This window comes from Balaenoptera physalus, assembly GCF_965194825.1.
Source record: "Balaenoptera physalus genome assembly, chromosome: 5".
In the NCBI taxonomy this organism is placed as follows: domain Eukaryota; kingdom Metazoa; phylum Chordata; class Mammalia; order Artiodactyla; family Balaenopteridae; genus Balaenoptera; species Balaenoptera physalus.
In genome coordinates this window covers 27,502,815-27,516,353 of record NC_138884.1, presented here as the reverse complement: position 1 = coordinate 27,516,353, position 13,539 = coordinate 27,502,815, and the positions used below count along the sequence as shown (strand labels likewise).

Genomic DNA, 13,539 nt, shown 5'->3' with positions numbered 1-13,539 from the left:
AACTTCATTAATGCTTTATACTTTATTTGTAAGGAATAGGATATATTTAATTTTTACTAATTTGTGCTCTTTTCCCATGTTAATGGAATGAACAACTCTATATAAGGGTTATGTTATGATACATAGTATAAACACTCAAGGGTTATTGGGATTTGTTTACTTTTCCTCCATAGGGAAGCTATTTAAATCTGAGGACTTAATTGACTTCGTACATTTCTTTTTAATGTTCTACAAAGATAAACCCATAGACTTGCTCTTGGGGGACATTTTTCAGGTAAAGATGTGTAACCCAGGAGAAACTCTTGTGAGTATTTCTTTACTTTGTATTTTTAGGAAAATACTATCTGTCTAATGTAGTTACATAAATTTTGTTTACAAATTTAGTGCATCAATTTTTTAACTTCCCATATCCTAAATTTTTACGGACACACCTACTAAATGAAGTAATGAGAGGTCAAAAATGCAGTGAAAAGTGGAAACAAAGGGACAAAAAGTGAACAAATAGAAAAAAATGATAGACATAAATCCAAACAAGTCGATATTTACATCAAATATAAATGGCCAAAATACACCAATTAAGAGACAGTTCATCAGAATGGATTGAATAACACTGTGCAATTAATTGCTGTCTATACTCAGTTCAAATATAATACTATAGATAGGTTAAAAGTAAAATATCGAAAAAGATATACCATGCAGACACTAATCAAAGGTAGCTTGATTATTATATTGCTTGTGGTAGCTACATTAATATCATAGTAGACTTCAGAGGAAAAAAAAGTTGACAAGGGATCAAGAAAGATACTATATGCTGATAAGAGAGTCAAATCACCAAGAAACATATAACAGTCCTGAAAGTACATGCATGTAACAACAGAGCCTCACAATACATGAAACAAAATATGACAGAACTGAAAAGAGAAATAGATGAGTCTACAATGATAGTTGGAGACTTCAGCACTCCTCTCTCAGTAAGCCACAGAACTAGTAGGCAGAAAACAACAAGGTGATAAAAGAACTGAACAACACCATCTACCATCTGGATTTAACTGATATTTGAAAAAACACTACAGTACATCCAACAACAGTAGAAAAGACATTCTTTTAAAATACACTTAGAAGAGTCACCAAAATAGACATGTATCATAAAACAAAGCTTAACAAATTTAAATTGAAATTGTGAAAATTATATTCTCTGACAACAGTGGAATCAAGATAGAAATTAATATCAGAAAGATAACTGAAACATCTACAAATACTTGGAAATTAAACAACACTTTTTTTTAAACAACACATTTTTAAATAAACCATGGTGAAAGAGGGAGTCTCAAGGGAAATTAGAAAATACTTTGAACTGAATGAAAATGAAAATACAAGGTATCAAAATTTGTGGGATGCAGCTAAAGCACCGCTTAAAGAGAAATTTGTAACATGAAATCTTTATCTTAGAAGAGAAGAAAGATCTCACGTTAATAATCTCAGCTTCCACTTTAAGAAACTAGAAAAAGAAGAGCAGAATAAACCCAAATCAAACAGAGGGAGAAAATAATAACTATAAGAGCAGAAAGCAACAAATCGAAAATGTGAAAGTGGTAGAGAAAAATGAATGAAACCAAATGCTGGTTCTTTCAAAAGAGCGATAAAACTGACAAATCTCTAACAAGACCAACAAGGAAAACCCAAAGACATAAATTACCAATATTAAGATGAAAGAATATCATGATATACAATGTATTGATAAATTAGACTTCATCAAAATTAAAACCTTTCGTGCTGCACAATTTACTGTTAAGAGCGTGAGATGCCACAAACTAGGAAAAAAATATTTCTAAATTCCATATATATGTTTGTATGTACATAATTCTAATAAAATATGTACTTTATATGTTAAAAACTTCAAAATGCTGATGAAAGAAATAGACATATCATGATCATGGATTGGGAGACCCAACATAGTAAATATGCGAATGCCCCCCCAATTGATCGATGGATTTAACATAATTCCAATCAAAATCCCAGCAGGATTTTCTTTGGTGGATACAGACAAGCTGATTTTAACATTTAACCTTTTTAAGAAAAAGCAAAGGCAAAGATTAGCTAAAATGATTTTGAGAAAGAAGAATGAAATTGGAGGCATCATCACACTACTTGATTTTAAATCTTACTATAAAGCTACAGTAATCATGATGAGTCTTCAGAGGCAAAGGGATAAACATATAGACCCATGGAACAGAATAGTCCAGAAATAGGTCCACAAAAATATGGCCAACTGATATTTGACAAAGGAGCATACCCAATTCAATGGAGAAAGACTTTTCAACAAATGTGTATTGGATCTGTTAGATATCTGTCTATCTATCAATCTATTTAGAAAAAGAACCTCAACCTAAACATCACACCTGATACAAACATTATTTCAAAATAGATCATCTATCTAAATATAAAACTTTTTTAAAAGTTGGTAAGTTGGACTTCATCAAAATTAAAACCTTTTGTGTTGCAAAAGTTACTGTTAAGAAGATGCCACAGACTAAGAAAAGATATTTGTAAATTCCATATACAGCAAGGATTTGTGTCCAGAATATACAGAAAATTTTCAAAATTCAACAGCAGGGTAACAACCCAATTGAAAAATAGGCACGAGACTTGAACAGACTCTGTCAAGGTGGTTTCTCCCTTATTACCATAAGCAATGAACTCAGCTTTGCCTTGTCAACAGGTTATTTGGTGGGTATTTTGGGGGAGCCAGCATTTGATAATACCCTCCCACTGGAACTTCTATTAAAAGATCTGAAAATATTACCATATTTGCTAAATTTTAACTCCTCAACTAATTTTATCTGACCTTAATTTAGTTTCACATTAACTCTAGATTCTTTAATTACTTTACAGTTATAAACACAATTCTTTAATATTTCCTACATTAATATTGAGTAGAAATGAATTTAAATAAACTTGCTATTTAAAAATTATTGTGTACATAAATTTGAGATGTATTTTTATGAATTTTCTATGTATACATTACCTAAAATAATTCTCAGATAGCAATCATAATCATTTCAAATGTTTGTTTTTAACAGGAGTGATTTCACAGGTCACTTTCTTATTTTTATTTTTAAGGAGATTATCCAAGCCTTTTTCCATGCATTATAATATTGGCTCTTTGTTTTAATCATACACTTTTTTTTTTTTTTTTAATTTTTATTTATTTATTTATTTTTAATTTATGGCTATGTTGGGTCTTCGTTTCTGTGCGAGGGCTTTCACTAGTTGTGGCAAGTGGGGGTCACTCTTCATCGCTGTGCGCGGGCCTCGCACTATCGCGGCCTCTTCTTGTTGCGGAGCACAGGCTCCAGACGCGCAGGCTCAGTAATTGTGGCTCACGGGCCCAGCCGCTCCGCGGCATGTGGGATCTTCCCAGACCAGGGCTCGAACCCGTGTTCCCTGCATTAGCAGGCAGATTCTCAACCACTGCGCCACCAGGGAAGCCCCATACACTTTTTAAGAAGAAATTGAGGAGGGTTAGGAATTAATCAATGATTGGGGAGAGAATAATGTAGTCTGAGAGAAATGGATAGACAGGAAAATACCAAAAAACTTTATGTTATTGGAATAAAGAGAAAGGAGAGGAAAATTATAGTTCGTACAACAGTAGCCTGATTTCCTAATGAACTAACAGAGTTCATGAAAATACATGTATTTATATCTTAACTTTTTTGTTCCATTATTCTTATGAAGAAAAAGCTAAGAATTAAATGTTTTGTTTAAATTTTAAAATAGTAATATAGAACTACTTAGGCCAAAAAAAACTAATTAGGCAAAAACTAATATAATAAAAAGTTCTGCCATCAGTAAATGCAATAAAAAGGAGTATTTGGGTTTTTACATAAGATGGTTGTTTCTCTTACTTTTCCTCCAGGAGAAATGTACAGAACGAAATAAACATATTCGCATTCGATATAAACCTTCTCTTTTCCAGCATGTGGGTATACAGTCATCATTCCCTGGAAGAGAACAATATTTCAAAGTAAGTAATTTGAAATGTAGTTGAGTAATGTACAATGTTTCATGAACTTATAAAATATTTAGAAAAGGAGTGATGAGAATATGAGAGAAAATTGTTTGAACACAGTTCATCTCATGACAGAACTATTTGTTATGAAGAGCAATCATCTTTACAAGACCCAAGTTACCTGACATGGTTAGAAAAATCCAGCCTATGTAAATTTCTATGCCTTATTGTTCTCAGCTGTACAATTCAAATAATGAGACTAAAAAAAGAGTTTTGAAAATTATAATAAAATTCACTATTTTAGTCTAATATTCAAAATTATAAAAGAATATTTCAAAAATAAAATGCCTCTATTATTGAATTTAAATGTATCAACATTCTTATTTCAGACTGCTGTTTACCAAATGAACAAAAATTCAGCATTATTTGGTTTTTAATCATTTCTAAGTTTTTCATCATTTTTGAAAACAATGTTATTTATAATTGATCTAGCATCTTGGTGGGGTAGAAAAAGCAAGGATTCAGAGTCAAAACACCTAGTTTTTAGTTGTGGTGACCTATGTACATGATACTGGGCAAGCCCTACCACACTCTTCGGAGCTTTCTTCATCTATAAAATGAGGAGTTTAAGTTAAATGAGCCTTAAGATTTCTTCCACCTTTGAAATACTATTGACCTCTCTATCCTTCTTAGTTTCCTCACACAACAAAGCAAATGACTCTTTAATCCTGTCAGTTGAAATGAGAGAAATGCACATAAACATCCTCCCATGATTTCATCCATTGTGTATCACCTGCCCTCTTTCTACTTTTTCTACTCTATCTCTGTGTATTTATTGTATTTCACTCTTTGGGACAGTGCCTCAGAGTGTGAACTCAGTAAACATTAGCTGTTAGCTATCAGGCAAGGTGGAATTCAAGATTAAAAGTGGTTGTCGAACAAGACAAAGAAGTGTCTGGAATAATGAAAACTTAACTGTTATGAATCTTTATGCAAAAAGTAATACCATCAAAATACATAAAATGTAGCCACAGGTGATGCAGAAAGAAATTGGTCTATACCATTCTACTAGGGATTCTTTTTTTCCATTATATTTTTTTGCCAGATAAGATATTTTAACCTTATCATTGTAAATTTGAGACAGATTAAGGAGAATGTACATCTAATCACTCATACTTTGATGTTATAATCTTAGCATTTTTTTTATTCTTCATACAACATAAAACGGAAAGAAATAGTAATCTAATGATGTGTCAAATGTGATTATATTAAATTATTTTTAAAATTTCTAACAGGATATCTATTATTAGGAATTCCATAATTTTAACACCTTCTTTAAAAATGATCAGAATCATTCTTTGGAAAAAATGGCATATCAAGGGCTTCCCTGGTGGCGCAGTGGTTGAGAATCTGCCTGCCAATGCAGGGGACACGGGTTCGTGCCCTGGTCTGGGAAGATCCCACATGCTGCGGAGCAACTAGGCCCGTGAGCCACAACTACTGAACCTGCGCGTCTGGAGCCTGTACTCCACAACAAGAGAGGCCGCGACAGTGAGAGGCCCTCGCACCGCGATGAAGAGTGGCCCCTGCTTGCCGCAACTAGAGAAAGCCCTCACACAGAAACGAAGACCCAACACAGCCAAAAATAAATAAATAAATAAATAAATAAATAAATTTATATATTAAAAAAAAAGATCACTGATCACAGACCACCATAACAAATATACTAATAATTTTAAAAAAAATGGCATATCAAGGATTAGACTATTTCTCAACTTTCTTCAGAGTGGATAAGAGATTATGTCATATTAAACAAAGTTAAACTTCAATAATAAAGCAGTAAGTGTAAAAATTGATATAAATATATAGAAAATTATCAGATATTAATATTGTTATTTTATATTATTTGTGTATTTTTAAAATTTTATGCATGTTAACTTTCTGATACATTCGCTAATACTGTTTCAGAAGGACCAATTTCCTTTTCCCTTTTTATCATGTACTGTGGATGTACAATGAATTTGGAGACAACAGATCTGAATTTGAAGCCTCATTCTTATCCATAGATGCAACAATATGGATAAATTGCTAAAACACTATGCTAAATGAAAAAAGCCAGGTGCAGAAGACTACGTACCGTACAATTTTATTTATCTAAAATTCTAAAATCGGCAGATTCTGATAGCTCATTATGATTTTAATTTACATTTCTTTAATGACCAGTGATGTTGAGCATCTTTTCATGTGCTTTATGTGTTTTTTATATATTTGTATACATATATACATGTATAATGAAATATATTTTTAGGGTATATATTTTTTATGAAATATATATATTTTTATGAAAAGTCTATTCAAATATTTGCCCATTTAAAAAATTGGGTTGTTTGCCTTTTTATTTTTGAATTGTAATAATTCTCTATATAGTCTGACCACAGGTCTCAGCTATGCCTTGCCCTTTCATTTTCTTAACAGTGTCTTTCAGTGAACAAAATTTCAAGGAACAATTTTAATTTTGATAGAGTTCACTCCACTCAAACCTTTACTCCCTCAATATAGTTATATCATTGGTTAGCTCAGTATTCAATGATTTTATAATTATGAGACTATGAATATTATTTACACTAAAACTACATAGTGTAATCTACTCATCCTTTATACACAACTTCTTTTCTTTCGAGTTTTCAGTTTGCTTTATTTCAATGTACTTATCACTAATTCAGCCTCAGATTCTCAGTGAATTACCTAAATCTTTTCTTGATATATTCAAACATTAAAAAAATCATGAACGAATATTGAATATTATCAAATGCTTTTCTGCATTTATGTCACCTTCTAATCTTGACAGATCTCTCTCCTGCAGCCTTCTGACCAGTTCTGGCAGATATCTCAGGAACCTCCTGGGGTTTCCTTTGTCTCTTGAGTTGATTCCCCTATTTTCTGGATCCTGATCTAAATACATCATTTACATCATTCGTTTCCTTGTTTGCTTTTGTGAAATGCACCCACCAGTAATTTCTTGAGAAAGATGGTGTGAGATGTAAAGTCTTGGAGAAATAAAACATCTTAAAATGACTTCAGTCTATTACACTTAATTGTTAAATTGGCTGAGCAAACAACTCTGAATTGGAAATGATTCCCCCCATTTTTGAAGGTATTCAAGAGTGCAGCTGTTGAAAAGTAGTTAAAGCCATTCTAATTCCTGTTTCTTTGTATAAGACCAATTTTCCCATCTCTAAACCTTTAAAAATGTTCTTGTGACTGGGTTCTACAGTGTCATGATGATGGTATGGATCTATTTTTATCTATGGTGCTTGATATTTGGTGGGGCTTTTTAATCTTTAAACTCATGCTTCGATTCTGGAAAATATTCAAAAATTACTTTGTTGATGAATTTTTCCCTTTTCTATGCTCTTTTTAAGGAACCCTTTCTCAAATGCTAGATTTCTTGGATTGATGTTCTCTCTTTCTTGCTCTCTCCTTCCTATTATCTATCTATTTGCATTACTTTCTGGGAATTTTTCTAAATTTTGTCTTACATTCTTTGTATTAGTGCTTCTTCTTTGTTTTTGTTTTTTTTGCAGGGGAGGGCAGTTTTCATTGTCTGGTTGATTTGGTTGTTTTTTTTGTTTGTTTTGCTTAGTTTTAATTTCTAAGAACCCTTTCTGTTCTCCTAATGTCACTGCCTCTTTTTATAACATTTGGTTGTTATTTTATGATTGAAATAATTCCACTTACCCTCTAATGATTTTAATAGTTTCTAAAAAGATTTCTTCTTCCTGCATAGTTTCTCTTTCCTCTAAGTTTTTTTTTTTTTTAATTGGTCCCTGTTTTTCACGTTAAAGGGTTTCCTCATATATGTAGTGATGGTAGGTTGTCTGTTCAAATGGAGAGAAAGCTGATTAGAGGCCGCAGCACATGGCTGGATCTGTCCCTTTCACCGTATGGGGAGGAGTGGCTAGGTTCCTCCCTTAGGGAGTCCCCTATGTTAGTATCTTTAAGTCTTGCTTAAATTGCTAGAGAATCTGGGAGCCGAGTGGGCAAAGATAGATGGAGCTTTCAATGTTCACTTTGTCAATATTCACTTATTTGTCCTGTTTTTCATTATTATCCCTACCCTGGTTTGAGTCTAGATACCCTCTGTTTTCCTTTTCAGAGAATTATCCTTCCGGAGTGGAGAAAAGATAGTCACCTGGATTCATGGGGCCAGAGAGGGTCTCTAGAGCTTTAAGACAGACTTACAAGCCATCCTCATAGCTTTGCCCCACCTTCACCTCCATTTCTAGCAGTACTGGGGTGTTTTTGCCCTGCAGATTGCTTCTGCGTTCCTCACTGGCAGCTTGAGATACAGCTGTCTCAGACATCCTTCATTTTGTTACCTTTGTCTTCTTTCCCATTCTGTTTGTAAGATCATGTGTTTTTAAATGGCCCTCAATGTTATGTTCAGTGTGAGTTCAAGAAACAGTGAAGGTAGATACTTGCATCTCATTCACCATCTTATTAGGCAGACTACTAGTTCATCCTTGAACTTTTACTTTTCAGTCTACTTGTTTTTAAACTTCAGAAAGCAAAATTTTAATTTCCAGGACTTCTAGTTGATTCTTTTCATGTACACAGTATCCTCTCTCTGTGAGAAAATTAATTACACTTAAACATTAGTACCTTAGTATAAGTGTAATTCGTTATTTGAACTGCTTCCTATACGTACTGTCTGTTGTAAATTCGGCATCATTGCCATCCTCCTCTCCATTCTCCTCAGCTTCTCAGGGGAAAAACAGGCAAGTACAGCTCATAGAATGTCTTTACCGAAAAAGTTACACTTTAGATTCTGTGAGCGTGAGATACTCTCATAGACACAGAGGAAGGCTGAGAAGGACAGGAATTGAGGTCACACTAGCTGCCAGGCAGCTGAGATTACTGGTGGCCTCTGGCCTCCAGAGTTCTTCCCCAAATGGCCTACCGTTCTGCTGAGACAGCTGAGATCATCTGCCGTGGCTTCTTTGTGACCCCTGTACTTCCAGATTTCCTGAAATTGGCTTCCTGTCCCTTGCTCCCCGATCCTTCTGAGAGTTGAGATCACCTCTACTTTATTCTTTCTGCAGTAAATCTATTTCTTTATTCAAATTACCTCAAGTGGCTTCTGTTTCCTTGACTCACCTCAGTTTGATTTGCTTCTTGTGTTTCAAGCTCCCCAAAGTGAAAACTTGTTTCTTACTTGTCTTTGAGACTGTCTGCTATTTAGTCTGTGATTGCTGAATCTGTTTTTTGTAGCCTTCCTGCAGAAGAAGGAAGGGAGAGGGCAAGGGATGGGGCATTCTACTGCTCAGTGTATGGTAGCTCTTCTTCGGCGTAGGGAAGACCACATTCTTCTTGGGTATTGCTTTTCTTCTCCACATTGCACCCACACTCACTACTTCTGCCGGGAAACAGTCATTTCTGATGTCTGCTGCTTGGCACAAGCATGGATATTCCAACTGCGGCTCTGCAGTCAACCCCAAAGCCCCTGCCTGTTCCCACTCATTGAGCTTAGGTCATCCTTAGAGCCGCTCCCATCTGCTTAGTAGCTGGCTCCTGTGTGTTTTGAAACGTGAATTTCTTCCCTTCTAATCCAGTCTCATTCACTTTCCACCTAATACTGCCCTCCGAATGATATCTGTGGGTGGAACTGTGTTCGTACAAAATTACCTTTTCACATTTTAACAGTAAAAAAGGCACATAATATACAACCAAAAGTATGCTTTATTTATACACATACCACTTCACCATGGAAAAGGTGCATTTCCACCTGCACTCTGAGTTTCAGTCAGACTTGCATCATGATGAAGGGTTTTTCAGTTCTTTTAGTGGAACTGAGATCAGCAAAAGCTTGAAGCAAAGAGGAGATATGGCAAAGCATGTGTTGAGTTTTCAAGATTGTAATGTTCAAAGATATCCAAACATACTGTAGCTCAAAATATGATCGATGCCCAGCTGCTCTGTGGAAATAAAGTAGCTCAGGTATCAAATTGCCCAGGCACCTTCATCCATTATCCTGTCAGTCAAGTGTCTCTTTCCACAGCTCTTTTCGTAATGTTTCCCTTCTTTCGTACAAGGACAAAAAGCAGACCACTACTACCCCTTTTTCCCTCCCAACTTAGGAATTTGAAGTACTTTCAGCATCCTTTAATGAAACCACATTTCCCTATCAAAAACAACTTCAGGGAAATAATGAACTGTCCATTTGCTAAGACTTTAAATATTTAAAATTAGATGTTTCCAAACTGATAAAAGGGTTGCAGAACGGATTATCCCTTCCATTTTCCAAACAGGGCATTTCAAAATGGAATAAAATTCAGTTATATAAGATTCTTAGCTTTGTTTATATTTATCAAGTAATACACACACACATATAGTTAAAAGTTAAGAAAAAGAAGAACTCATAATAAAAGGCATCAACCCCCTGCATTTCCCCAGCCCTATCTGACTCACCAGAGGCAACAACATTTAATCATTCCTGGTTTAAATTCTTCTAGTAGTTACCTTTATACCGCTAAATAATATGCCTATGGTGCTAATTTTTATTTCTCCACATTATTATTTTTCCTGCAGGATAGATGAATATTTAGCTCAGATTCTTATTCATTTTTTTTGTCTTACTCTTTTGGGGCTGCTATAACAAAAATACCACAGACTGAGTGGCTTAAACAACAGCAATTTATTTCTCACCATTTTGGAAGCTGGGAAGTCCAGGATCAGGGTGCCAGCATAGAAAATTATGGTGAGGGCCCTCTTCCTGGTTTGCAGGCAGCCGTCTTCCGGTTAGATTGTCACATGGCCAAGAGCAGAGAAAACTCTGGTCTCGTTATCCCCTTAAAAAGGCGCTCATCCCATTCATGAGCATTCCACCCTCATGACCTAATTATCTCCTAAAGGCCCCACTTCCAAATACATTGGGGATTTAAACTTCAAACATACGAATTTGAGTCAGGGTGACACAAATATTTAGTCCAAGGCATATTATCACTTTGTTTTGCCCCTCTTTTTTCTAAGTTTCTTTTCTGAAAGTCTTAATAATCAGGCATTAAACTTACTGAGCCCATCCTTAATATGTCATAGCTTCTACTTACTATTTTATGTCCCTTGTTTTCCTATGTGCTAGGTGGGTTCCTTGACTAACTTTTCTATTGAATTTTTAAAAAATTTTGTTCCTTTTTTCCTAGCACCTACTTGTTTTGAGGATACAATTTTTCTCAAATCTCTGAGTTTATTAGTTAGATCTTTTCAGTACACATTTTTAAGGTTCTCTTCTGCATTCTAAATGAGCTGTTTTTTTTCTGTGATCAGATCAATCTGTCTGCTTATTTTGATCTTTTTCTATTATGCTGCATGCTTTCTCAAATATTTGGTGATTCCTGGCTGTCTGGTGGCGACGTGGGTAAATTTTATTTCCTCTCCCTCACCCCCACCCTGGCCCTGCATTTTTCTTCATCTTCCTTTGTAAAATTGAAAGGGATGATGCTTCCTGGGAGTTTTTGGTACACGGGAAGAATTTGTTGGTTTGCAAACTATGTTTTAGAGTATATGAAAGGCTAGATTGTGATTGTTTTGTGTTGGAGGGTTGGTTCTGTGTCTGCGTGTGTGTGTGTGTGTGTGTTTTCCTAGTGGTTGGAGAGAAGGGCGCCAATATGCCAGAATATAGTGAGCTTTGTTCTGGGGCACCGGTACACACACTGCTTATGCTAGTTATATCCAGATGGTGCATTCAGCTTTTGTTAAGAAGACTGTGTGTGCACGTTGCCAGCGTTGCCTGGGACATAAGTCCTGGCTGCTCAAGTGTGCACTGTGGATGCTCCTGACACACACTCTTACTTCAATCTCCAGGTTTCGCCCCCGTTCAGCTCCCATCTTCCATCAAATCGTCCATCTCCGTTGTAGCCCTGGTCCTGTGTGTCTGCGTCACAGATTCCTCACCTCTGCTCTGGCAGTCCCCACTCCCCCATCAGATTTCTATGTCTCATGTCATTAATGTCTCCTAGGCTGAAAGCCCCCCTCCATTCTTATATTGTTTGGAGTTACTGTCTTTTCTGTTCATTTACTCTCATTTCAGTAGAGTCTAGCCGTCCACCACCTTAAACCGAGACTTTGGATATTTTATGTCAATTCTTTTCAACTTTTAATTTTATTAAGTAAAATAAGATTTACGTATGTGGCCCCAGAGAGATAAATGTCACCCTCTTTTCTTTAATCAGGACCAACATAGCAACACTTTTCATTGCTGTGTTTTCCTTAATAGTCACTCCTTTAAGTCCTTTAAAATACCTTTATGTAAAATTTGTTCCTTAACCAGTTAAATAATTTCTTACACTTCTCATAAAACTTTCTTTTTTTTATAAGATAAATTATCTATAGTTTATTAAGCAGAAAAATAATTTAGCTTATCTCTATTCATCTAGCTTATAGTTCCAAAATAATAATTTAATAAAATAAAAAATTCATCTTAGTGATGAATTGGCTTAGTTTTGCAAATTTTACAATTTTACCTATGTCTTCAATTTAAATGTTCTTTATCATTTCATGTTCTAAATCTATAATAAAGATGAAGAATTTCAATTAAAACATTAATAACTTCTGAAAACTCAAATAAAATACTTAAAGATTTTCTGTTAGTTGATAAGCCAGAGAATAGTGTGTTTTATAATTTGCTAGTGCTTAATCCTACATGAAAAGTCATCTTCCTTTTACTGCAGTGCACTGGGCATAGGGCAGTGTCTCAATGTGTTGGAGGGAGGGTTGCCAGATAAACGACAGGACACAGGACGTCCAATTAACTTTGAATTTCAGTTAAACAATGACTTTGTGTGTGTGTATGACCCATTTGTTTTGTTGTTTTTGCTAAATCTGGTAAGCCTGGTTGGAGGTGATGGAAGAATACTTCGCATCAAAATGCATTAACTGAATTATTTTATTAAATACTTTTATTAAAGAATGATACACAGCATGTTTGTATTTTCTTCAAAATTATTACATAAAGTTTTATGTGTCTCTTTTATGTGAAGAGACCTCAGAGGGAGGTGGTATCAAAAGGACAGAATAAGGAAAGAGTATTGTCAAGAAGTTGTCATGAAAATAATTATATCCTTATGAATTAATAATATGTTATTTCTAGATGTTACAGATTTCTTATTTTTATTACAGGAAATATGAAGAAATAAAGCATAACAATAGAAGAAAACCTTGGAAAGAAAACCTCTGTAAACCTTGGAACCTTAAATCACCATGATTTCTAATGGCATCTTTCAGAAATTGTAATAATAAAAACACAGTTATATAGAAGAGGAGAAAACAGTGAACAAACTAGTAAACTTGGAAGTATTAAACTACCTCTTATGTCAAGGAAAATTAGAACATTTATTTATGATGCTTGTACTTTTGCTATTACAATTTATTATAAAAGTAAAGACAGGGAAGTTTTTAAAAATTAAGAACTGTATTTTGTTGACTTAGTGATGTTATCAAATTCTCTCAATAAATAGCTAAAAGTTCAGAAA

At 34.6% G+C, this 13,539-nt stretch overlaps 1 protein-coding gene across 3 annotated transcripts in view; it reads left to right on the top strand.

Moving 5' to 3' along the window:
* MGAT4D (MGAT4 family member D) overlaps positions 1-13,539 on the top strand; it is a 49,567-nt gene extending 36,028 nt beyond the window's left edge. For 2 of the 3 annotated variants that reach the window (XM_082463435.1, XM_082463433.1), the window contains 2 exons: positions 174-304; positions 3,920-4,655. In XM_082463435.1, coding sequence (XP_082319561.1) covers positions 174-304; positions 3,920-4,051 — 263 coding nt within the window. In that variant the 3' untranslated portion in view covers positions 4,052-4,655. Of the gene's footprint in view, positions 1-173; positions 305-3,919; positions 4,656-13,186 lie in introns of those variants that run through there. The other variant, XM_082463434.1, reaches the window with a different exon arrangement.